The sequence below is a fragment of the Gavia stellata genome, chromosome 14 (assembly GCF_030936135.1).
Source record: "Gavia stellata isolate bGavSte3 chromosome 14, bGavSte3.hap2, whole genome shotgun sequence".
Taxonomy (NCBI): Eukaryota; Metazoa; Chordata; class Aves; order Gaviiformes; family Gaviidae; genus Gavia; species Gavia stellata.
This window is the reverse complement of record NC_082607.1, coordinates 1,506,878-1,531,524: the sequence shown is the minus strand read 5'-3', so window position 1 is coordinate 1,531,524 and position 24,647 is coordinate 1,506,878. Positions and strand designations below refer to the sequence as shown.

Genomic DNA, 24,647 nt, shown 5'->3' with positions numbered 1-24,647 from the left:
CCCTCGGCGCTGGGAGCGAGCGGCCGCTGCCAGCTGAACTTTGGCCCCTGGGTGGGCCGAGGATGCTCCTGTGATCTGGCCGTACCCTCTGCCGAGCAGCCCCAGGAGCTCTTTCTGCCAAGAAATGAAATAGCCAAAAAAACAAAGTCAAAAGTCTCCCGAGCAGACCACCCACATGTTGTCTTTTTTTTTTTTTCTTTTTTTCCCCTTTTTTTTCCCCTTCCCCTCCCTCTCCCCAAGCTTTGCCTTGACACACAAAAGGTTTTTTTTCTTCCTTTTCACTTGCTGGCGGCCCTAAGCCGGGGGAAGCGATGCCGAAGCGGAGGGGAGCGGGGCGGCAGCGGGACGTGTGCCGCTTTCCCCCCACCTTCCCCAGGCGGCTGGAAAACCTCCCCACCGGAGCCGGGGGGCTTCCCGGGGTCCCTCCCCATTCAGGGCCGCTCCCCCCCTTGCCTTGGATATGCCAAGCCTTGTTTAGGGCCACTTTTATCATGGAGGGACACAGCCCCAGCCCTCGGCTTAGCAATGAAAAAGGCTTTTGAAAGCGGACGTAACCTCTCCCCATCCTCTCCGAAGCCTCGCGCCGAGCCCCTCCGTGCCAGCCCCAGGCTTTCGCTAAAAGCATCTTTTCTCCCGGGGCCAATGCCTCTTCCTAAGCCTTTTCGTAGGGAACAAGATGCGGCAGCTCCTGCGTGCAGGTCCATGCTGGAGACAGAGGCTCGGTGGAGGACGTGGGGCACCGTCCCCGCGACGGGGCCCTGGGAGTGCAGAAAAGTTGGGAATTGGGTGTTTTGCTCCGTGGCAAACTTTGGTTCAGGGCAGGCTGTGTTTTCTTCTGTCCTTGGTCTCTGCAGCTGCCTCTGTCCCTGCCTTTGGTGTCTGGGTGGGAGTCTCCTGTCCCCAGCGTCCTGTCCCCTCCCTGCAAAACCATCGTACGCTGCGGGCTGACGGAGGGAAGCATGCAGTAGTGGCTCTCCGGGCGGTTTCTCCTGCTGCGTTGCGTGGGAGGTAGGAAGGTGAGGTCCAACAGGAATGAATTCTTGCTTTTTGCCCCAAAAGCAAGTCCTTTGGGGGCTCCTTGGCCAAGCCCAAAGCCGCGGGCAGGCTGCTGGAAAGGTCGATGGGGACTCCAGGGTAGCTTGGCCTTGCAGAGCTGTGTGTGGATGTGAGTGCTGCTGCCATTCCCTGGGCCGGCAGCGAGGTGTGGATCGTTCACGCTGCCCTCATCAAGGCAGAAGGTGCTTCTGGCTCATTAGCGGGCGTGCGGTTACTCCTCCCTTCGTCCCTGCTGAGCTGGTAGAGAAGCTGGTTGCTTGTGAGTGGCTGAAATGGGAGGGAAGAATGTGTCCGAGTGCTTAAAAATCATCCATCCACTTGCTTTTTGGGTTAGCAGGAATAAAAGGGTATAGGAAGATGAAAAATGAAGACTGTTTTGTGAAGGTGCTGTCCTAGAGGTGGGGTGGGGGTCCTGCTTCGTGCCTGCGGGTCATCTGCCGCAGGTCCAAGAGCCTGATCATACCAACATTTCTCCTCAGCCTTGGCTGTTATCAATTTCTGATGATTTTCTCTGCTTCCTTGGCTGTCCGTGTCCCACTCAAGTAGCCTTCCCGCCCCATCCCTGGTGTCTGGGCTTCCTGGGATGCTCGTGGGCAGCTCCAGCCTCCCCGCGGCTTAGCCAGCCGTGCAGGTTCGTCTCTCCCCACCTCCCCTCCTAATTCACCCCAGCTCTTAATTGCGTTTGCTGCTACTCTTTGAACTTGCTCCAGTTTTACTATCTCTGGTAATGAGGTGCCTAGATAGAGACGCATTAATCCCGACGTCCTGGCAGCGGGGCGGCGTGAGGAGGAGCTCCCGGCGCGGCTCCCCGCCACGCAGGAGCTCTGGATGCGGCCCAGCGGTGCCCTGCCTGCTGCTGGTGCCACCGAGCCCTGGCAGGGAGCTGCCTCGGGTGACGTGTTCTTCCGCCCAGGGCTTGCTTCGTCCTTGGGCCCGGTTCTCCAGTTCCTTCTCTGTTTGGTGTTTGGGCGGTGGTGGTCCTGGCAGCCCTTTCTGTGTTCGATGGGGCGCGGGCGAGCCGAGACCCCCAAGCAAAGCCTCGCTCGGCCTTTCGATGCTCTCCAGGCAGCTGTTTGCAGATGTGATGGGCAGCGCCTCGGCCAGCCAGCGCAGTGGTGTTTTTCCAGGTGGGATCTCTTGCCCGTCCCTCTGCCAAGTCCCACCTCTCCCCTGTGCCTGTTTAAGGCAAGGAGACCTCGTTTGATGAAAACACTAAAGCAAAAGCGAGGCCCCAGTAGATGTTTGCCCCATAAATCTAATACGTTTGCTGTTTATTGTTAGTCTTTAAGCCCTTCAATCCATTTTTGATGTAATAATGTTCATAATCCAATCTAACGCTTTTTGGCAGCAGGATTCAGCGAGACCAGATATATTACCCGGAGTGTTTCTTTAAACCCCTTGTCTTGCATTTCTGTTTTTAGACGCAATTAGACTTAACCTGGCAAGAATTATTTGTTGTAAACCATTGCTGCCTCTGCGACGTGGGCTTCGTCCCTGGGCCTTTCTGCATCAGCATTTTTCTATAGCTTGCAGTTCAGCATGGAGAAGGGGGTCACCTATATATTGCCAACTGCCAGAATCCTACTTCCTTCCTTCCTTTTTTTTTTTTTTTTTGGGACACGTTGCCATACTTGCTTTTCTGGCTGGACTCCTCCAGCTTCCGAAATAGCTGCCGTTGGTTTGGGAAGCCTTTAGCCCATGCCAGCATGTGTGAGAGCGTCTGCGGAGCCGCCTGAGCTCCTTTCTGCAGCCCTTGGTATTTAATAATTTCCTCCCTGGTTCCTCCTGGCCCGGCGAGTGCCGCGCTGGCTGCCAGTCTCTGATGGGTGCCGTGCCAGGGGGGCCGGGCGCAGCCCCCCGGGGCGGTTTGTCAGCCCGCCAGCTCTTTGCTGGCTTTCTTTGCTGATTGCATTTGAATGTGGCCACTTTCATGTGCTCCTCATCTTCCGTCCCACAACTTGTTTGGTGAAGATGAGTTGAAAGCAAAAGTGCCGTTTGATGCCGTGATGAGAGCTATGAACTTCTGCTGATAAAAACCCAATTAACCGGCTTCCTCATTCTTCACCCAAATGGGCTGGCGCTGTCGTCGTCCCACCAGCTTGCGACATACCTGTGGCGACGCGGAAAGCCTGGGCTAAGCAAAGCCGTCCTGGTGGCATAACCGTCTGGTTTTGGGGACTGGCTTTCCTGCTCCATCCCCATCCCGCTGGGAGCGGGTGGCAGAGGCTGGATGAGACCTCCTCCCCACGGGAAATGCTGCGTGGGAGCCGGCGGGCTCGCGCGGGAGACAAACGGGTCTCTAACAGTGTCCCACTCCCAACTTCAAAGCGCGGGCGCTGGACATGTCAAACCCAAATAATGGCCCTTAGACAACACGCGGTTCCTTGTCTTGGAGGCTTGTCTGAAGACCGTGACCACAGTAAATGCGATTTTGTTGAGCCCCGTCCCTTAAGCCTCTGCCTCTTTTCTCTTCTCCTCCTCCCTCCTGACCTTTTCGGCTCAGCGCTGTCCTCGGACAGCCCCTGGCAGCTGATCTCATAGCTCAGCCTTTCAGGGCCCTAACAGGGATGAAAAGCCCTATCAGAAAGGGCCGGTGTCCCGCACCCAGCCAGGAGGTAAGTACCCAGCGCTTTGATCTGCTCCTGGGCCGGGGAGAGGGGGGCCCTGCCTGCAACAAAGACCCCGGCCAGGGGTGCCGGTGCCCGCTTAATTCTCTGCCTGCTGGGCAGCCCGGCCCCTGCCTGCACCCGGCGGGCAGCTGCCCGCAGCTCTTGCACGGCCAAGGGCTCTCCCCACCGCAGGGAGCCGGGCACCAGGTTGTGTCTGCCCGGGGAGCTGGGCTGCCTGCATCCGAGGATGCTCTTCCCCGAGAGAAATGATTTCCAAGGGCATCTCTTTAACACCGATATGGCCCTTCAGTAGAAATTAAGACGTGTTTATCTCCTTGGTGCTCCTGAAACACGGAGGTGACCTGCAGCCTGGGCAATGGCAGCAGGGAGGTGACATCCAGCTGGCACCCGTGCATCGCCTGCCTGATCCTGCTCCGCACCCCTTGACGCTGCTGGGGCACCGCGACTCTGCCTGTCCCCCCCAAAAAGTGCTCCCTTTGCAGCTGTAGCTGTGATGGAGGGCCAACGCTAAAGCAGTCCCCTTGGTTTTGCAGTGCACGCCATGGCCATGCCTCTGCTGCCATCCTCTTCCTCCCCTTCCAGCCCCTGCTCCTTCTAGCACGGTCACGCAGGAGGGGATACGGGGACCCCAGGAAATCTCCCGGAACTGCAGGTGCGTGGACCCTGATGGACCCTGCTCTACAGCGGTGGTCGCCTCCGTAACACTGGAAGAGATTAAAACTTGGCTCCTTTCGGACTAAACTTCTAGTAAGAGACTTGAAAAGCAGAAGAAGCCTCTGACTTGAGGACGACTTGAAAACAATCCCAGCGTACAGGAGCGGCTGGGAAGGGTGTGCAGCAGATAAGTGCAAACAACCACATACTTGGCATATTTTTTTAAAAAAACACTTCTTCATCAAGACCCTCTCCCCAGCTTTTCCCCTGGGGTCCCCATTGCACTCTACTGCTTCTGTACCTACGGTGCTTTCTTGCTGCCAGGGCACCGGGAAGAGGCTTGCAGGCACCACCGCAGCTCCCACCTGGCGTGAAAGGCTGCACGTTGTAGCTTCTGCTGCAAGCTGGGCTGCTGCGTGATCGCCCGGGGCGCGCGTGTGCGGCCGTGGGTGCTGGGGTGAGCGGCCGTGGGTGCTGGCTGTCAGATCAGGAGCATGCTGGGGGCTCCAAGAAATGACGCCATGCTTGGCCCATGAGACATGCAGAGCGCAGGCAGGTTTGGCATTAATGAATTGCGATGCACAGCCCTTTTCCATCTCTTTAATTTCTAATGATCTGTGTTTTGAACGCCTCTCGACCAGGCTGGCTGTGCTGGGGAGGGCTGCCCAGGTTGTGTGCAGCGCCTTTAAAAGCTTGCCTTTTGGGGGAGAATTGGTTTTTCTTGCCATTTGAAGTTTCTTTGCCCTGGGAATGATGATTTTTCTGCTGCTGCCGTGTGATGACTGTGCTCTTTGATCCTGCCTGGCAGCGCGGAGCGGGTGTTAACACAGCTAATTGAGAGCCAGCCGCGGCGGGGTGGCGGGGAGCAGTGGGGTTGGGGGGCGGCTGCTTGTCCCTCTGCAGTGGGGGTTGGCCCTGACTTGGGGGGCAGAGAGGCCCTTTCCTCCATCCTTCACTCAGCGAGTGGACAAGTCCTCATCCGGATACTCAAGGGCTTATTTAGCCTATGTTGGAAATCTCCACATCCTGTAACTCAGGGTATTGCTGGAGACCATTAGGTCCATGTGCTGGCATCCTCCTGGAGCAGAGGGCTGAGACCACCTCCTTGGGGTCCTGCTGGGACCCGAGAGTGACGTGTCGGCTCTGCAGCTGGTGCCCTCTTGCTGGGGCAGCGCGGGTGCTGCCGTGCCTGCTCCCCGGGGAGCCGTGAGTACTGCTGTGCAGAGATATCGGCGAGTTCCTGCTCCAGCTGCCATGCGATGAAGCGCTGTGAGCCGAGGGTGATCCTGCTCTGAGCCGGGCTCCTCTCCCTGCGCGGGTACAGCACCGGTGGGTGCACGGCAGCAGCGGCTGCTCCCCGCGTGGAAGCAGGGCTGACTCCTGTCCCAACCGTAGGGTTATTTGCAACTCTGGGCCAGGAGTTGCACCGATGTAAACTTCCCCGCTGCCAGCAGATTCCTGATGCTTATGCAAAGTCTACCTTTAATTGCAGTGGGGTTTCCTCCTGGCTGTCCCGCAGCACACCCTGAGCTCCTGTCCCTCCCCGCTGCGCTGCACCTCCTCGGCTCCCCATGCTCTCCCAGGCAGAAGATTTGCAGGTGACCCAGCCCCTCTGGTCCCTGGTAACTTTGATTTTCCTCTGAGCCGCCTCCAGCCCTGCACCCAGGCAGCGATGGCGTAGCCCGAGCTCAGCCGGCCGCTGCAGCTGCAGTCTCGACGGGTAGCGCTGGCTCCGCATCCCCGCATCCCTCCCGTGCGAGGAGGAGCTGGCGTTGGCATCGGCCTTGCTGGCGGGGGAGTGGCACTGCGTGTCCCTCTCCATCCCCTTCACAACAGATTTCTCAGTCAGTCGCACAGATGTTTTGCTACCTAACTGAAGAGATTTACACCCTGTTAAAACGCAATAAGCTCTTTCCTCCTCCCCCGCTCCCAGCGGGACCCACAAATGACTCTGGCAGAGCATCAGGTGGAGAATTACATGGCACTTTTTTCCTGACCGATAACCAGCTGCTTGGGGCTACCACAGAGACTGTGCAAATAACCTTTCTCCTCCACCGATGCTCTCTTCTTTTGGAAGGGGGGGGATAGACCTGAAGACAAAGGCTGTGTTTAGTGCCCTGGTCCCCCCGAGCTGTGCAGGGAGCGAGGCTGCGCGTGCTCCCCGGCGCGGGACGGGGATGTTGGGAGCTTGCACAGCTTGTGTACGCGGGCGTCTCAGCAGCATTGGTGCGAAAGGGCTTGCAAGCGAGTAGGCAAGCGGTGGTCTTGCAACTGAGAAGTGCTTTCTGGCCTTGATGAGGTTACCTGCAATGTAGCTGTGACTTAATTATGATGCTAATTAGGATTGGTTATAATTTTTCTATCAGAAAGCTGTTTTAATGGGAAATTAGGTTTTCACGTAAGCATTCCTTGCGTTAAAGTGTCTTTTTCTACGCGATACTTCAGTGTTTCCCTGTTGTTCTGCCTTTGCCGCAGGAAAGCTCCCTAGACAGTCCCAAACCAGTGCTTAGGTCTGGGAGCGGTGCTGTGGCACACAAGGATGAGCGTGGGTGCGTGGTGTCCTCCCTTCTTACCCCCTTAACCCGGCTGGTGCTGCCAGACCTGCGCTTTGTGAATGCAGCTGCTGCAATTTGTAAGGGATGGGGCTAATTTAACATTTTTATTTATCTTTGTGGGGCGCTGACCCTGGCCAGGAGGAGGAGAACTCCATCCCAGCCAGACCCAGTGCTATTGTTTTCATTCCTATCTCCAGAAGCGTAGTTGAACCTCGTGATTTTCACATTGCCGTGTTCTTGCTGGAGCAAGAAGTGTGGGTTGGGATGTCCAGGTCCCCCAGCACATCCGGCGAGCGGTCCATCCTCTGCAGTCACCCCGGCTGTCCCCTGCTTGCCGTGCACATAGGGAGGAGGGAGGTGAAGCCCCGGGTTCCTCCGCTGTGCCTTGGCCCTGGCTGTCGGGAGCAGACCCTCGGTGCTCCCTTTGGTGGCACAAATTTGTAGGGTTTTGCAACAACACGAAATGATTACTATAGCCAAATCACCCCGAATCAGCACCGTTAGGTCCTTTCCTCATGCCTTGCTTGGAGACCCACCAATGCTTGGCCATACCTGCTTGCTCCTCCTTGATGGAAGGACTCGGTCGGAGGTTGTGGTGGGGAGGCCGGCATTTCCCTCCCCAGCGCAGGGAGAGTTGCGTGTTTTTGTATATAAAAACTGTTTATTTAGCCAGGCGATTCCAGGGCTGGGGATGTGGTGCTGGTGGGCGTTAGCATCCCCCTCCAACTGGCCGTGCTGGCTGAGCCCTAAGAGCCGCCTCTGCCCGCGGCTCCCAGCTGCTCCGAGGGGTTGACACCGTCAGCAAAACCGGGGCCATGGGCTGGAGGGAGCTGTGGAGGCAAACTACGTGCCCGCAACTGGCTCCGCACATGAAGCGCTGGCGGTGGGAGGCTTCACGGCTATGCTGGAGGAGCAGCACGGCCGGGAACCTCGGCACACCATCGCCCAGCGCACGCTGGTGTGGGTCCCACCGCTGCTTCTCCAGCAGCCTGCGCTGGTCAGCCCTCAGTTTGGTGGGTGTGACCTGCCGGGACCCCTCTTCGTCCCCTGCGGAGGCAGAGGGCAGGATGTGAGCTCCGCGTCCCTTCGGTGGTGTTTCCCTGACCCCGAGAGTTGCTGTGCTGCGGGCAGAGGGAACCTCAAACCGATGGCTGGGCCATGAGGAGGGTTCGCCATTCAGTGCTTCAAAATCCCAGCTCCGGCAGTCCTGGGATGCACTGTTTTCTGGGAGACACCCATGTTTTTTCCAAGCTGTGTGTGTTTGCGAGACCCTGAGACAGTAAACCCCGGGGAGCAAAAAGGAGGGTGCAGATAACCAACAGGGAGGGTGTTGCTTGTGAAATTCAGGTTTGGGTCTCTTAGGGCGCTTTGGTAGCTGGCGGGGCAGAGTGGGAAGGTCGTGGTGGATGTCCCCAGCTCTGAGGATCTCCGGGTGTTTCCCACCCCGTGGCAACAGCCACTGCTGTGCACGGGGGAGCCTGAGCTTTTTTCCTGCCAGAAGGGTTTTTTGGGGTAACAGGGAGTAGGTGATGGTGGCAGCTGCCCGGCGGGCAGGCTGGGAATCCCTGCCCGTGGTGGTCATCTCCTGGTGCCCACCGGGCACAGCGGGGAGAAGGGACCTGAGGCTGTGTGGGCTGTCGGCAGGCTGACCCGTGGTCCGTCTTGCATGCCTGGTATAGGTGTGGGGGGCAGAGAAATCCCAGTTGGCACCGTAGCATCAGTCCCGGCCGGCTGCGTGGACACTGTGGCACGGCTGGGGCGGTGAGCTGGGGAGGGGGCAGCCCCCTGCACCCCAGGGCACCCCCGGGGTTAGCGGTGCCGGGGGAAGAGGCTGCTGGGCTCTCCTGCAGCAGCCCGGGAGGCTGGAGCAGCTCTGTGTGAAACCCTAGCCTTGCACCTCCTGCAGCCGTTCAGGGACGGACAGGGCTGGGCTGGCGCGCACACGCGTTTCTGGGGCTTGGGGGCCCCTTCCCGCTGCAGCTGCCTCTGGGCTGGAAGGCTGTGCCGGCCTCGCTGGCAGCCTGACAGCGGGGGCTCGGCTCCCCCCGCGCACCCCTGCCCTTGCTCTGGCAGCCGACCCAGCGAATGTGCCGGAGCTGATGGAAAGGGCTTTGGGGTGATGTGTGCGGGGAGGGGGCGGTGGGTTCGCCGCCCTTCAGCACGGCCCGGCAAGGAAATAAGAATAAGAATAATGGTGATACTGTGAGCGTAGGCTGCGTGCCCCTGCCGCCTCCCAGCTCAGCCGGGGAGGAGGAGAAGGGGCTGCAACCAAGCCCTGCTCCCTGCGCAGCCCCAGGGAGTTTGTGTGCAGTGGAGCAGGCGGGTGCCTCTGCTCGGTGACCTGGAAGCGGCTCTGGAAGCGGCTCTGCGGGTCCCCTGGGGCGAGAGCCCCGGCCGGGACGTGACGGCGCTGGGCACTGGTGCAGCACCTCTGCTGATGCAACACCCATACTGGTGCAACACCTCTACCAATGCAACAGCCGCACCTCGGTACTGAGGGTGCATAAAACAACTTGAAAGCCTTGGAGGAGAGGGAAGGTGGCATGAGCTAGACTTTTATTTTAAATAGAGTCTGCTTGCAGATCCATGCAAGGGTCTGCTGGCACAGTGTCTGAGCGCACCGGAGATGTGTGAGGCACATCTTCAGGGCCACCCTTAGGGTCTTTACCCGTGCCAAGAGGGGCTTTCAGCCTGGTGTGGGTGTCCTGGCTGAGCCGTGGCTGATCTGAGGCTGCTCTGCGCCAGCTGCCCCTCAGCAGGGTCAGTCCGTGCCTTCCCACCGCCCCGTCTGCTCCGGCGGGATGGGGGTCAGGCTGCGGGGGCACCCCGAAGCCCTGGCAGCAAGCGGTGGTGGGTGCCGGTGGGATGCTGCTGCTTCCGCCTAAAGCTGCGCGATGGGAACGTGAATCTTGGACAGGTCTGGGGGCGAGGGGGGGATCACGGGGCGGGCGTCCGGGCTGCGTCCACGCAGCGCCTGGCCGGGTCTGGAGCAGGGCCGTGGTGCACAGATGGAAGAGTAATTAAGAATAATAAAAGGAAAGAGACTTGGATTCGCTACAGTCTCAGCACATTAATTGTGCTTTGGGGCCCAAATCATAACGGAGTCCTGCTAGAGGGAATCCAGAAGAGAAACCAAACATCTCACTCTGTCCAAAGCTGACCATTTAAGAGACCCTTGCCTTCATCTGCTGCCAGGTATTACTTCCAGAGTCTCCCATCTGCCAAAACCCAAGTTCTCGTTTGAAATATTTTTAGGGGAGGAAGAAAAGCTACGGTGACGCTCTGAGCGCTGGCGGTGGGGAGGTAGAGTGTGATGCAACGGGGACAGCACGCGGCACCGCTGGCTGCTGGAGGTGGAAACGTGGGGGTTGTTGGGGCTCTCCTCCCCGCAGAGGCGTCTGTCCCAGTTGGCTGGCGTGTGTCACCGGGCTGGGGCTTGGCGTTTCGCTGGTCTTCTGCCCGAGGACCGGGGTGAGCTGTGCCAGCAAGCGGAGGTCCTGCCTGTGCTTCCATGCAGGCTGAGCATCTCTTCTAAATTGACAAGCAATTACATGGTTAATGGTATCAATGTTAAATCCTCATCACTCAGCAGCCTGAGCCTTAATGCTTCATTAAGGCAAAGGCATCTAATAGCTCTCCAGGCTGGGAGCTGCCTTTTCTTTAAAGACGAGTAGAAGTCATTTGTCCAGAGGCTGCTTTTGCTTTCCCGGTCCTACAGCCAAACTGTAAGTCCCTCCAAAATGGAAGGGGGGCAGGAAAACGCTCCCGTACACTCAGCGCTGCAGGGGCTGACTGGATCAAGCCTTGCTGATGCGATGGAGCTGCTCGTTGCCAATGCAGCACGTGAAAAGCACGGCCGACGTTTGAGACCTGCCATTTCCTCTTCCCCATGGTATCCCCAGCTCTCTGCCTGGCTTCGGTCATCATTTATAGCTCTGCCTCGTGCTACCGCCCTGCGCTCACCTCTCCCCAGGCTCAGGGCTGCCTCTCGCCTCTCCCTGCAGCCCGCTGTTGTGCCTGTGGATTTAACCTTTTTCTCCCCTGCGTTACCGTGCGTTTGTCGACGTTGAATTTCATCCGCCGTTGATGATTGGTGGTGCCTCCGTCGCTCTTCCACGAGCGCAGCAGCGAGTATTACAGACGCTTTGGGCTTTCGTCTCGCTGCTCGCCAGGTGCCTCCCGGATCGCTCGTCTCTGCTGGAGCAGCGCCGGCCTTGGGCTTGATCCTGTGGCCTTCTGGTAAATCTTCCCCTGTGAAAACGAGAAACAGCAGCAGGATCAGCTCTCCGTCTCTGAGCTTTGCAGTGGAGCACGACGGAGGAACTTGCAGCGCTGCCGCTGCAGCCCCCGCCCGTGGGTCAGTGGGGACCCCCCGGCCGCAGCCCCCTGCCCGCCTCCGGACCTGCTTCTCAGCCACACGTCAGTCTGTCCTACATGTTTACATAAAACTCGTCAGGAGTTGTACTCTTTTAGCCATTTGGATGGGATTTTGACTTTCGGAAGCCCGGCTGGCTGGGTGGAGCATCTTCCTTTGCTTTGGTTTGGCCCGTTTTGGATCTATACAAAGCACGGCAGTGTGTGTCCTTGTTTCAAGAGGCTGCACCGGAGACAAATCACCATGGTTTTTGCAAGCGTTTTACCCTTTTAGCTGCCCCTTTTTATGTTCTCTCAAGTAGCTGCTTCATTTTTTTCATGCGGTTCCCTTTCAAAGCTACTTTCTCCCCTCATCGTTATTATGATCAGAACGAGAAGAGGCTTCTTGAACAAAGTCCTGCGTGTGGCGCGGGAGGAAGGATGCTCAGCTGCGTCCCCTCGTCCGTCCCTGTGGCTCCAGCTGCCGTTCCTCTGTCCTGTTTGGACCTTTAGTATTTTTTGTCGTCTCCGAATGCAACGTCTCCATAGTTATTTTGGAGGAGCTGCTGTCTCCCATTACTGCTGTGTGTTCTACCTTGGCAGGATCTCCTAGCTCCTCACACTCGAGCCATACTTACTCTGTAGATCGTTTTGATGCAATCAGGTTATTACCTTATAAATAAGACCTTATGAGGTCTCGCAGAGGCAGGTTTTTACAGACAGCTCTTTTTTCCCCTGTGCCGCACAGTTGCAACATGAATGGGTGAAGTCTATTCGAGATGGAGCAACCCATGGCGTGGTGCTGGGAAGCTGTTCATGGAGCTGCTTCGGGGCCGTGAGCTGGGACATATCGGCTTATTTCACCCCAAAATTGCTGTCTCTGGCCTGGGAGAACTCGGCTGCTGTTCCTTCTGCCGGAGTTAGCTCCCTGAGATGTTTTTATGGGGAGTTTTTGCTCAGGTCCCTGACTGCGGTTCACGTTGGGAAGAGCTTGTGCAGGCAGTGGGGGGGTGTTTCTCCAGTTTCCCAGGCATTTGCGTCGGGATTTGTGCTGACACTGCTCCTGTCAAAACGGCCGCCAGCGAATCCCAGATGCGTGGATGTACGGCTCCGTCCAGAGAGCTGCTGGCAGGCGAAACCCTGCCGTGGGAGAGCCGATAACTCAGCAAACGGCCCAATGACTTTCTGATTAGTAAAACATTTGCTGGTGTTTCACACGAGAGCCTTGATTGCACAGAGCTGATGGACTTTGAGCCTGCATCCCGGTGTGATCCGGGCTCGATTTCCAGCGTAGCCCAGCATTGAGTCCTCATCGAGGCACCCAAGGGTCCTGCTGCGGGAAGGGGAGTGCAGAAGGGAAAAGAAAGACCTTGCTCCATAACCCAGCCTCTTCCCATCACCTCCCCGCCGGCACCCAGCGGGGTCTGATGCATTCAGTCACCCGCCCTGCCCAAACCCGAGTTTTTGTGGGGTGGAGGCAGGAACCGAGCTGCACAGGCAACCTGAAACCCCGGGGCTGAGTTTTGGCATTGAGGCTCAGGGTGGGTGTTGGCTGCGCTGTGCTGGCCAAATCCTGCTTTGTTTCACTACCTTGTCTCTGTAAAATTATCCCCGTAGCTTTGTGATTCTCATTGCATTGCCTTTCCTAAGCCCCGCTCGTGCCATATGCTGTCATCGTGCTCCTCCCAGGTTTTGTTGCTTCCCTGGGTGAATAAATCCCTGTGCCTGGATTTGGTGGAGCACCGGGATGATTTGTGTTTGCCGTGATGGATGGAGGTGCTGGCTTGAGAATCGTCCGTGGTCACCGGGGAGAGCGGGCTGCGTGCCAGCGCTGCCCAGCCCATCACCCACTCGGCACAGCATCCACTGGACGCTCGCTGCTGCCGGCGACGAGGGCCCCAACCTTTTGGGGTCAGAAGCCAGTTTCTTGAGTATGTTTAGCAGCATCTGCCATTTGGGTGCTTAACCCTGTAATCCTCTGGTTTGGGGTTTTTTTTCCTCTCGTGTCCCCCCCTGCCTCGAGCTGTCCCCGCCGCGGCAGAGGGCTGGTGGGCGCATGGGTGGGGGTCCTTTCCTGCGTGGTGGCAGCGGGAGACGTGCAGCTCCCCGTGCTCCCACAGGATCGAAAGGCTTAAAAATCTGTGCCGGCTAAAGCAAAAAGTTAATGTGAATTTGACTGACTTCTGCCCTGCAATTAAAGCCACTCAACCCCATTGGGGCTCTGAGTTTACATTCTTTACTGAGGCACAGTGTGTAATTATATATGTATAATTTAAACTGTGCATATGCATGTGTTCCTATTATACACCAAGGAGCAAAGGAAATTATCCAGGAATTAAAGGGGGAGGAGGGTACAGGCGTAGAGAATGGCTCGCTTGTGTGGATGTGGCAGCGAGGGGAAGCTGGGGGGATCACATCCTCACCACTGCAAACATCTCTGGAAGGTGCAGAAAACGAGAACTCCGCATATGAAACGCTTGCGGTGGGCTCCAGTCTGGGGCACGAAGTGGCCGCAGCAGGGGGTCAGGAGCGAGCCCCCGCCTTGGGAGGTGCCGAGCTCCTGCCAGATCCCTCCTGGTGCCTGGGGCCAGCGGGGACCTGCCCGGCGGTGCCCTTCCAGCTCCCAAAAGCTCTCCCTAACGCTCCCTCTACTTTCTTGCAGCTACTTCCAACGGGACACTGGATGGCCTGGAGAACCGGGAAGGAGGGGTCTGCCAGACGCGCTCCATGAAGATTGTCATGAAAGTGGGGCAGGGTGAGTCCTTCTGCGCCCTGGGGTCTCCCGTCGCCGAAACGCCTTTGTCCGGCAAAGCGTTGGCCCCTAAACCAGGGTCCCTGTCGTGCCATGGTGGAGGGGCTCTGGGGAAACTGAGGCCAGGCCAGTTGGTCCCTGGAGCCCCGGAGGCCTCCTGGGTTAGTTCAGCAGAATGTTATTTTTAGGATCTTTTTTTTCCTCTCTATTTTTCTTTTGCCAACACTTGCACATGTTTGGTGCATTGGGGTTAAAATGGAGTAATTGTTGTGAGTAACCTCATGGTTGGTGTCCCGGTGGGAAGCTAGCTCAGCGCGGGACCCGTGAACTGCGCAAGGGCATCGGCGGGGCGGTGGCCACGGACGGTGCTCCTGTGACTTGCTGGGCACCCGAGGCGGGGTTCGAGCTGGGCAGGCGTTAGCGCTTGGGCTCCGTGTGGTCCCGGTGGCTCTCGGCAGTGGTGGCCACCGCGCTGTGGGGACAACCCAGCCGAGGGTGGCAGTGGGACACCAAGGGTATCGCTGACAGCGGTGCTGTGGCAGAGCGTGCTCTGCTCCTGGAGGGAGCTCCCCAAGATCTCCTGTCCCGAGGTGGCGGCTGCCTCCCAGCCCCAGCGATGCCCCGGGCTCGTTTTGGCCCCCGACTCGGATGCAGAGCTCCCGGTGGCTGCTTTTAATTATTGTGTTTTCACTTTGGGGCCGATTATTTATAATAAACAGAAGAAGCAGTGCTGCAGCCTTGGCAGGCTCCCTTCCCTTTCTTCCCGTTCCTCCCGCTGCCTGCGCAAGAAACTTGCCCCAACCCACGCACGGGAGCTCAGAAAACATAAAAGTGGAGGGGATTAGGGTGGGAAGGTGCTTCCCACAAGGCCTGAAGCTGCGCAGACTTGCTCTGCTGCTCTCGGCAGCTCCCATCGCTCCTGCATCTCCTTTGCACCCCGTGGTGGGGGGGCCAGCTGGGATTTTGGGGGCAGTTGTTCTTTAGGCGGGGGATCAAGCTGCTGCCGTCCAGGGTGAGTCGAGGTCTCTCATCCGTCCCTTCCCTCTCCTCCCCAGATCCGAACGCGGTGATCCCAGAGCAGCTGACGACGAGTCGGCCGAGCAAGGAGTCCGACAACACCGTGAAAATTGTCACGCAGAGCCCGCGCAGCAAGGTCCCTGCAGTGGAGGAGCCCGGCAAGCCGGGTGGGTTTCGCCAGGGACACCCCGGGAGAGGGATGGGGGCTCTGCCTGCCGGCGGGGCTGGATGTTGGCAGGCAGAGCAGCTCTGAGCTGGGCTTGTTGCATGGATCCTGGGGATACCGGGCGCTCCGGAGCAGGGGTGCAGACGGGTTTCCCGTAATCGCTGTGCCGTCCCCGCTGCTCGCAGCATCTCCTTGCCCCAGCCCTGCGCCTTCTGGCCGGGGACCGCTCGGGGCCTGGTGCAGGCAGCCAGGCTGCGGTGCGGAGCGGCTTGGGTTTGTTTTCCCAGCTCCGGTATGTCCTGGCAGGAGCTTTGCAGGGAAGTGCTGTTTCAGCACTCTCCTCCTCCTCGCTGCCCATCTGTTCCTCGCAGTACATCTGAGAGGGCTTGGAGGAGGTGAGGTCCTCAGGTTTTTGAGCTGAGCCGGTGTGAAAGCCCTTTGAAAGTGGTTTCCTGAGTTCCTGACCCTGCTGAGAGAAAAGTGAAATCAGATGAAGTGGGGAAGAGTTGCTCTTTTCTTCTCTCCCAGTACAGCCAGCCAAGCGCTCTCCCCTCGGGGGGCTGGGGCTGCCCTGGCCCGGGGGTCAGGAGGAGGCAGGGGGTCAGTAATCAGATATCGCGGGGCTCCAGGTATCAGAGCCCACTTTCACCAGAGCATCCAGGTCTGTTTTGGAGAGCGAAGGCTCCCGGGATCCGGTCTGGTTGTCACCGGGACACCAGCAGCACTCCGCTTCAGCGGCTGGGAGATGGAAAGGGGGAGCAGCAATGCGGGGTGGGGGAGAGGGCGCCTGGTCCCTCTGCGGATGCCCGGGGCTCCTGCCTGCCCTGCCCAGAGCCTGCTGTCATCCAGGGCTCGCCCACCCCACAGATGCGATCCGTGCCTGGATGGAGCGTGGAACCAGCCGTGTGGAGCCCCTTGCAGAGATGGGGCTCAGGCTGCCCACCAGGCTCTGACACCCCTCTCCCCTTGCCTTGCAGGCTCCGTCAACCAGGACGGCCAGGAGACCCAAGGTCCCAGCGATGGCTTCTTGAGCTCCAAGGTGGCCGTCTTCGCGGCGATTGGCGCTGGCTGTGTCATCTTCATCCTCATCATCATCTTCCTCGTCGTCCTCCTGATCAAGATCCGCAAGCGGCACCGGAAGCACACACAGCAGCGAGCCGCAGCCTTGTCCCTCAGCACCTTGGCCAGCCCGAAATGCAGTGGGAACGCGGGCTCCGAGCCCAGCGACATCATCATCCCCTTACGGACTACAGAGAACAACTACTGCCCGCACTACGAGAAGGTGAGCGGGGACTACGGGCACCCCGTCTACATTGTGCAGGAGATGCCCCCCCAGAGCCCAGCCAACATTTACTACAAGGTGTGAGGAACAGCCTGGGCAAGCCGCCGATGCAGGAGCACGGGAGCGCCGAGCGCGGGGGGCAGCCGCCCCCCGGGTCTCCCCGCGGGCGGTCTGGCGCCGGGAGGGAGGAAGCGAAACGAACCCCACGGCACGGCGCGGGGAGCGCCAGGGTCCGGCGCTGGAGAGCGGATGGCTCGCTCGCGCGCTGATTCTCCCCTTTGTATTTAGTTTTGTAGTTCTCAGCTTTTGTAATCCCGAGACTCGAGGGTGAGCCTTCAGCATCCTCCTCTTCTTCTCCAGACTGCGGCTGGCCGGGGGGCGGGCGCCGTGCCTTTCCGTGCTCTCTCGGACACCGCGGGCAAACCCGGAGACTCCACCTCCCCTTCTCGTTTTGGGATTTCCCTGTGTCACCCCTACGTTCTTGCGTGAAGTGCCCGTGCGCCTGCCGCCGCTTGGGTCCCGGAGCCTGGACCGACGCCGGGGCCGCGGCGAGGAGCCTCGGTCCGAGGAGGAGCGAGCAGCCGCAGGGGGAGGAGGAGGATGCTTTGCCTAGGTGCCAAGATGCAGACAACTGTGCAGGGAGGAAGCTGGCAAACCCGATTTACTACTACTACTATTATTATTATTATTATTATTTTAATTTTTTGTAACATTTTTATTTTTGTGAATTCTGGGTGGGACTCTGGCCCGCCGCCTTCGGGCACACGCCGTCACCTCCTTCCAGCACGCTGTCCCGCCGGCTGCGGGGCACACCCCGCTGCTCCCGCCACTGCCCGTTTAAACTTTTGTGTTCGTAGCTGTTGACTCTTGTTTTAGTCTCTTTATAAAAAGAAAGAAAGAAAAAAAAAAACCTACATCTATACCACGTCTCAAGCATTCAGTGCGCGAGAGTCCGGGTGCTCCGCGGGGAGCGGCAGCCTCAGCCTGGCAGCTCTTCCTGACCCCCCCGAGGGCATCCCGCTGCAGAGAAAAGCCTTTGCTGAGGGTTTCCATCGGGCTGGGGCTGAGCCTGCTGGAAGCGAAGCGGGGGGCGGCGGGAGGGCAGGGGGTAGCTGCAGCCCCCGGTGCCGTCTCCCAGCCGGCGATGCTGCGGGTGGCTGTCCTTGGAAAGGAAAACTGGAAAAGAAACCTTCCCGACCCGCAGCCCGTGCCGGGGGGAGCTGGGGGTGCCAGGAGGAGGCCAGAACTCGGGGCTGGAAGCCACCCGGGAGGCATCCCTCGCGCTGGCTGTAGCACCGGGCTTGGCTTGGTTGGGAGCTGAGCCAAAGGCTTCTCCACCCGCCTGGTTTACCAGGGCGACCCGGTGCCCTTCTGCGGGACCTGCCTTGGGGACCGGCCCCCAGCAGCGCCTGCCCCCCGCCCGGCCGTGCTCCGGGCGCAGGAGCGTCACCCAGCCGTGCCACCTCCCAGGGGTCCCGCAGCCTGGGCTCCCTCTGCCCTTGCCTTGCCCATCTCCTGCCCCAAACTGGAAGGGGATGAGCTTTGGGCTCTTCTGCTGGGATCGTTCCCAGCTTCCGCTTCCTGGGAGGACCTCCCGGCACCATAGCTGATGCCGGCGAGCACGGCAGTGCCCTGCCACCCGCCTGTCCTCGGGCTGTCCCAGCCTGGGGCTGGTGGCTGCCCCCTCCTTCCTCACTTTCTTTTCCTTTCCGAAGTAGCTGCCTTTGCTCAGGGAGCGAGCATGGGGTGCGTGGTGCCGCTCCCCCGGGGCGGCTCGCCGCGCTGCCGGGCGGTGGGTTTGCGGTGGCGCGGGGCTGCCTGGCCTGGTTTGTCCTCGCCTGTTCCCAGGGCCCCGAAACCCGCGTTAGGAAGTGCCCAAAGAGCGAGAGAGCTGCTCTGCAAAAGTGCCTTGACGAGGAGCGGGCAGGAGGGGCAGAGCAGGGGACGGTGTCGGGCAAAACCCGGCGGCTCGGGTGCTGCGCTGGGGGTTTGGCTGCAGTCCTGAGCGGGACGGGAGCATCCCTTGGTGTCGCGTTGTTTTTTGGATTTTTTTGAAGGCAGGAGTTTGGGCTGGCGTGGAGCGGGCTGCCCCAGCTCTCCTCCCGCCCTCAGCATCCCGAGGGGAGGGGCGCTTCCAGGGCCCTAAACTGGCTACTGCCCTTGGGAGAGAAGAGCTGCAGCGGGTGCTCCCCCCTGCCCGGCCCTTCCCTGGCCCCCCGTGTAGCACCTTTCAGCCCCCTTTCCTCCACGGCATCCGTGCCAGTGCTGCCCACCCTGGGCTGCTGAAGGGCTGGGAGCCACCCCAGCTGGGACCCCCCCCATTCCCCGCAGGGGGACGGGGTCCGCTCTCAGAAATGACAGAAAATGGTGTCTTAAAGAAAATCCTCCTTTCCCTCACCGGTGCCCTCTTCCACCTGCAAAATCAGGACCCGCAGTTCCCGACGTGAGCAGAGCCCCAGTTGGGCGGTGGTGGCAGCGGTGACGGTGGCAGTGGAGGATGCTTTATCGATGGGGTTTTCTCCCGGGGAGCAGCGTGGAGGAGGCAGTTGGGGGATGATTTAGTTTTGGTTCGGTTTTGGAGGGGAAAGGAAGGAGTCTGGCCACAGGTCGGACCAAAAGCAAACTGACGGCGTGGGGTGGCTTCCCACGGTGGCTCTTCCCCGGCGCGGTGGCTGTCCCCAGCCAGGCTGCGGCTCAGCGGCCGCCCTCAGCTCCGCTCCTGTTGCTGGGGGCAGCTGAGAAACCTTGTAAATATGTGAAGAAAGGGTGAAATCTGAACTCTTGGTTTTTGCTGAGCACCTCGGTCTGCTGGGTCCTGAAACGGTGTGTCCCTTCGGTTCTTTTCATTGAAAGCATTGAAGTTTGGTTGGGTTTTTTTTTTTTTGTTGTTGTTTTTTGTTTTGTTTTGTTTGTGTAAATACTAGTCTTTTTTGGAAGAAATAATGTAAAGATGTTTTGTATAAACTCTGAATTATTTTCTGGTTGCTTTTTCTTAGAAAAACAAATGAGAACTAAAAAAAAAGAAAAAAAAAAAAGAAGAAATTTTAACCATGAGAACGGGTGTAAAACATTGTCATACTGCGCTCAGCCCCGGAGCTGCCCCGCGGGGCTGTGCTGGTGTGTGGGCGCTGCTGGGCAGAATGGCTGCGGGGGGCTCGGGCCCCCCTGGGGGGGCCAGGGCAGGGCGGGGGGCCATGCCCTCGGTATAAAGCAGGATCTGCCGGGCCCCAAGCAGAGAGCGAGGCCGGGAGCCCCGGCTCTGCCCCCGGCGCGGCGCAGTGGGGCTGGTCGTGCCCCTTACCGCCGGCACAGCCCCGGTGCTCGCGGCAGGGTCGGACCCGGCTCATTCCCAGCGAGTTTCTGGCCATCCTGGGTCCGGGCAGAGCTTTCAGCCCCGGCCTGAGCACGGGCAAGAGCTCGGTAACACAAGGTGAACTAAAGGAGCATCAAATTTACCTCCTTTTTTATCTTTAACCAGAAAAAACGAACCTCTGGCTGTGTAAGTCAGTGCAGCATCCTGAGATCCTGATCCGCTTTTCCAGACCTGTGGAGCTGCTCCCGCTGCAGATCCCTTTCCCCGGCTATCCCTATTTTCCACTTGCCAACTGCAAGCACACGGTAGCCAGATCTCTGCTTGGTGCCCAGGCCGGGGGTGCCTCGCTCCTCTTCAGCAGCACCCGCGTTTTGTACAGGGCAGTGCCAGGGGTCCCTGCCCTCGGGGAGGTGGCCGTGCCCACCAAAGCCATCTCCGGTGTCACCGGCATGCCTGGCACTGCCCTGTGGGCAGCCGGCAGGCAGCTGGGAGCTCCTTCTAGTCCCCGTTGCTCACAGGAGCCTCCATGGTATCAGCAGGGGCTGAGGGGGGGCTGCCTCCGCTGCCCGGGGCGGGTTTGGAGGTGCTGGCGCAGGGCTGGTCCTCCCTCCGTCCCGGCTGCGCCGCACACCAGCACACCCGCACCACGCGCTCCCACATTTCAGAGCTGTGACCACGTCTACATCCCACGGCGTCGCATCCGCACCCTCGCCGCGGTCCCGCGTCCCGAGGTGGGGAAGTCCTCGCGTTCCCGGGTGGCCCCGCGTTGTGCGATCAACCAGCTGCGGGGCTGCTGCCCCGGCCCCGTGCCCGGCTGCCATTGCCAGGGTGCCGGCACCGCTGGAGCATCTGGGCTGCCAGATTTTCCCTGTCCATCCTCTGCTGCTGTTAGCCAAGAGGTGGATTCGGACTTGGAGCCCAGATGCGGCCGGTTCCGCTGCCGGTGCAGGGCACACGGGGGGGGGCTTCGGCCGAGGGCTGGGAATTGCTGCTGGCGAGCAGCAGGAGCAGTTTGGGCACCGCGCAGCTTGGCGGTGCAGGGGGATGCCGGGGCTTCAGCTGTGGCATGGAGGGAACAAGGACCCTCTGTGCCAGCACCTCCTCGGGGGCCGCCAGTCCCCAAGCTGCTGCACGGGCACATCCCGGAGCGGGGATCGGCAGTCCCGCGCTGGTTGATCGTCCCCGGCTCCCGGTGGGGCTCCGGCCGGTGCTGGGTGCTGGGGTCCCATCGGCCGTGCTCCCCGGCGCCGCAGACTTTTGTTTCTTCGTGTCATGTTCCTCTTTTTGATTCCTTTCGCCTTCTCCCCAGCTCTCCCGCCCAGTAGCATATCATCGGCATCGGTAACCAGCTCTGTGGCATCTGAACTCCATGGAGCCGTGATGGAACCTGATATATTGTTAAATAAAAGGGTTTTTTTCCTATGGAAACCCGGCTGTCTCCTGTGTGCTTTTTTGCTGCCCCAGGTTGTCTTTTTGAAATTGCAGCCTGAAGAGATCTGGGACAAGTTAGCTCACGCCGTTCATCGCCGGCTTTTCCTGCTGGTGCCGGAGGGAGCCTTGGGGTTTGTTTTGGTGAGCGTTAAAAATTTGGGGATTTTTGTCTTAAGACTTGCGGCATCATCGGAGGCCACCAGCTCCCCCCGGGCGAATGCCCGCCTGCCTCGCTCCCGAGAGCAGAGCTGCCTGCCCAGCCGCCGTGCCGGCACGGCCCCCGGGCTGGCGCTGCGCCCGATAGCCCCCGTCCCCCGGGAGCTCCGGAGGCTGCCCCTGCACTCGGAGCGGGCAGAGCCTCGCGGGAGCCGTTCGTGGATGGTGCAGGACAGCGATGTTCGCCCCATCTAGTGACTGATACTTAATTAGTCATTCCTCAATGTACCTTCATTTGATAAGTTATTAAAAAGTCATTTTAGGAAATGGGATGGTAATAAATCCTGAACAGATGGCGCTTTCTCTGGCTCCAAAATGGGCTCCACCACAGTCATTGCTCTTGCTCTTTATAGCCAGCTTTCGTACGGCGCTTCGCATTGCTCTGAAGTACCAGGCAGCACAACACATTGTGAATGAGAAGTGGGGTGTGGATGGGAAACGCTCGGTGAGCTTGTTCGGCCGCGTTGCTCAGCCTGGAGCCCGTATTTCTGATTTTGCTGGACTTCGGACACCTCTTTGCTGCAGGGACAGGACGGCTCCCCTGCCCTCTCTGCCGGCTCCCCTGGCGAGTGCAGCCCCTGGGCTACGGCCGATGCCTTGTCCGAGGATTGCCTCTCCTGGGGGCAGCGGTCCGGCAGCACAGGATGGCGGGATAGCGTGGAGGCAACTTGGGGAGTCTGGGATGGCTGGAGAAGAAAGGTCCTGGGGAAGGGCAGTGGTGGAGCAGTTACACGTCGTCCTCATTGCTGGTGTGGATCTGGGACATGGAATGTGGGGTGCGGGATGTGGGATGCTGTATATGGGATGCTGGGTGGGGGATGCAGGGCGTGGGAGGTGGGATGTGGGCTGGGGATGGAGTGGGAAGGTGGGGAGGGGGTCTCTTCCCGGCCAGGCTGGGCTCATGTGATACGGGAGTGTGAGTGCCGCCCACCAAGGTCCGGGGCAGAGGCTGTAGCCTCCGAGTGCCCCCTCCCCGCAGATCCCAGGGGACCGGCATGGCGGTGTGGAGGCTGGGGCACCACGGCCTCGCCGGTCTCCAGCCCAGAGTAGGAGGAAGGCTCTTAGTGACCCACTGGTGGGAACGAGCCTCCTCCACAACCAGGCAAAGGGAAAACCAGGGTGCACCAGGGCGCCCAGAGGAGGGGAGCGAGGCCAGCATCCCGCCAGCTTGCCCAGCAGTTGCTCTAGGAGAGGACGGAGGAGTCGAAGCTCTGCCTGCCTGGTGTAAACCACGTCTGCATCAATCCGGGCTGCCCCATCGGGGGTGGTGGATGCTGGATTGCATGGTCACATATGGCGCTGCCGGGATGCGTGAAGGGATGGGTCGGGTTTATGGGGTCTCAGGAAAAATGAGGCCGAGGTACCAAGAGAGGGTGGGGGATGAACTTCTTTCTTCTTGGCCGATGTGTGAGGGGTGAGAAACAAGGTGGGCCGAGGAGATCAAACGCAGCAGGCCGCTTTAGAGGTGCTTGGGGCGCAGCCCGAGCCGCCGGGACCATGCCAAGGCGTCTGTAGGAGCGAGCAGGGGCTGCTTGGGATCGGGGTCAGGGTGGGGGGAGTGGGCCTTTGGGTGTGACAGACGTGCTTATATGTGGTTTGAAAATCCTTCTTCTCTGCATGCTTTGATCCCAGTGTGAATTAAATAATGCTTTTAATTTTAAACAGCTTCCCTGGTCCCAAATGCCCAAAGGGTAAAACTGTAAGCGCCAAACTTGCTCGGACCTGCCAGAGAAGGAGAAAAGCACTTTAACAGGTTCCTGTAACCCAGCACCCGGCTGGGGAGCGGGAGCATTGCAGGTTCCTCCTGGCTCCAGGGCTGCTCCGGGTGGGCGCACCCCGGGACCCGGCACGGGCTCAGGGATGCGCACAGCAGGGTCTGGCGGGGCAGACCCTGTCGGACCCGCAGGATCTCCCCTGGTGCCCCTACCCCTGTGTGTCCCCAGGCTGCCGTGGAGGGGGGGCCCATGGGGCATGGCTACGGCGGAGCTGCGTCATCCCTGTTGCACGGGGCTTGGGTGAGCTGCCATGCTCCCCCCCTGCTCCCCCCCCCCGATGCAAGGTCCTGTGAAAGCGCCTGGGCTGGGAAGGGCTTTGCTCGGGAGCATCCTCGCCCCTGGCTGTGTTGGGAAGAGGACATCGAGCCGCGGGTGCCAGCACCCATGGGGACACAGGAGCTGAGGGCGTGCATGCAAGTGTGCACAGCTCTGCTCCCAAGGGCTGGCTGGTAGCGAGGGGGATCAGCAGGATCTCGCCTGGGAGCCTCCAGATCTGGAAAGTTCATTAAAGCTGCAAGGCTGCTGATGTTTTTGGACGTCCATCAGGACTGGATAAGTTATTTTAATTATTTAACATAAAGGAGCTTTCTGTCAAGATTATTAACTCACCCTTGGCCGGATCCCACTCGGGTCTGAAGCAGCTGCCAGGTCAGCAGAGCCGGAGTGTTTGCAACAGCTGGATGCTGGGGTGCACCATGGCCCTGGTGCAGGAGCCAGCCCGCGGGTGGCATGGCCAGGGTGGCACCCCACACGAGCTTGCTCTGCTCCGTGGAAGGGGGAGCCCACGTGGGAAGCACCTGTATGACCTGGTTAAACAACGGGAAGCTCAAACCGCCTCGGTGGTGGGTGATCAGGGAATAACAGATCTGCAGCACTTCCAGCTCCAAGTTGAGATGGGGCTCGACTGGAGCTGGGGTATCGGGCTGCCCTGGCCAGGCTGCTGCGGGTCTCAGGCTGAGCCCTGGCGCGGGGAGCACAGAGCAGGAGCACCCTGGGCAGGCACAGACCGCGCAGCCCCCGGGATGCCCAGGACTCCACCTGAGGCTGCCAGAGGTGCTGCCAGATGTGGGGCGGATGCGTGCTCAGGGTGCAGCTCCCTGCGCTGGGGCTGCAGCATCACCTCTCACGCCGCACACCCCACAGCATCCCTGTGCCGCAGGGGAGGGTCGGGCTGTTACGGACGGGGAGATCAGAGCAAAGGCTTCCCGGGCCACCTCTGGCCTCGTGGCCACGGACTCGCATACCAGCAGGTCCATGTAACCTGGCAGCAACCTCCCCGAATGGAAAGCAGACCGCAGAGAGAGACTTGATGCTTTTCAGATGTTTTTGGTGTATTCTGATCTCTTCGTTTATGTAGGCGCCTCCCGAGGATCGTCCGGTTTGTCCCGGCGCACCGGGGGGTGCGAGCAGGGGAGGCAGCAGTGCTGGAGGGACCGAGCCTGCAGCA

At 59.7% G+C, this 24,647-nt stretch overlaps 1 protein-coding gene across 1 annotated transcript in view; it reads left to right on the top strand.

Moving 5' to 3' along the window:
* Window positions 1-16,602, top strand: part of EFNB1 (ephrin B1) — a 51,051-nt gene extending 34,449 nt beyond the window's left edge. Inside the window, exons 3-5 of the mRNA XM_059824473.1 lie at window positions 13,911-14,003; window positions 15,056-15,184; window positions 16,161-16,602. Coding sequence (XP_059680456.1) covers window positions 13,911-14,003; window positions 15,056-15,184; window positions 16,161-16,549 — 611 coding nt within the window. The 3' untranslated portion in view covers window positions 16,550-16,602. The remainder of the gene's footprint in view (window positions 1-13,910; window positions 14,004-15,055; window positions 15,185-16,160) is intronic.
* The last annotated feature ends 8,045 nt before the right edge of the window (window positions 16,603-24,647 follow it).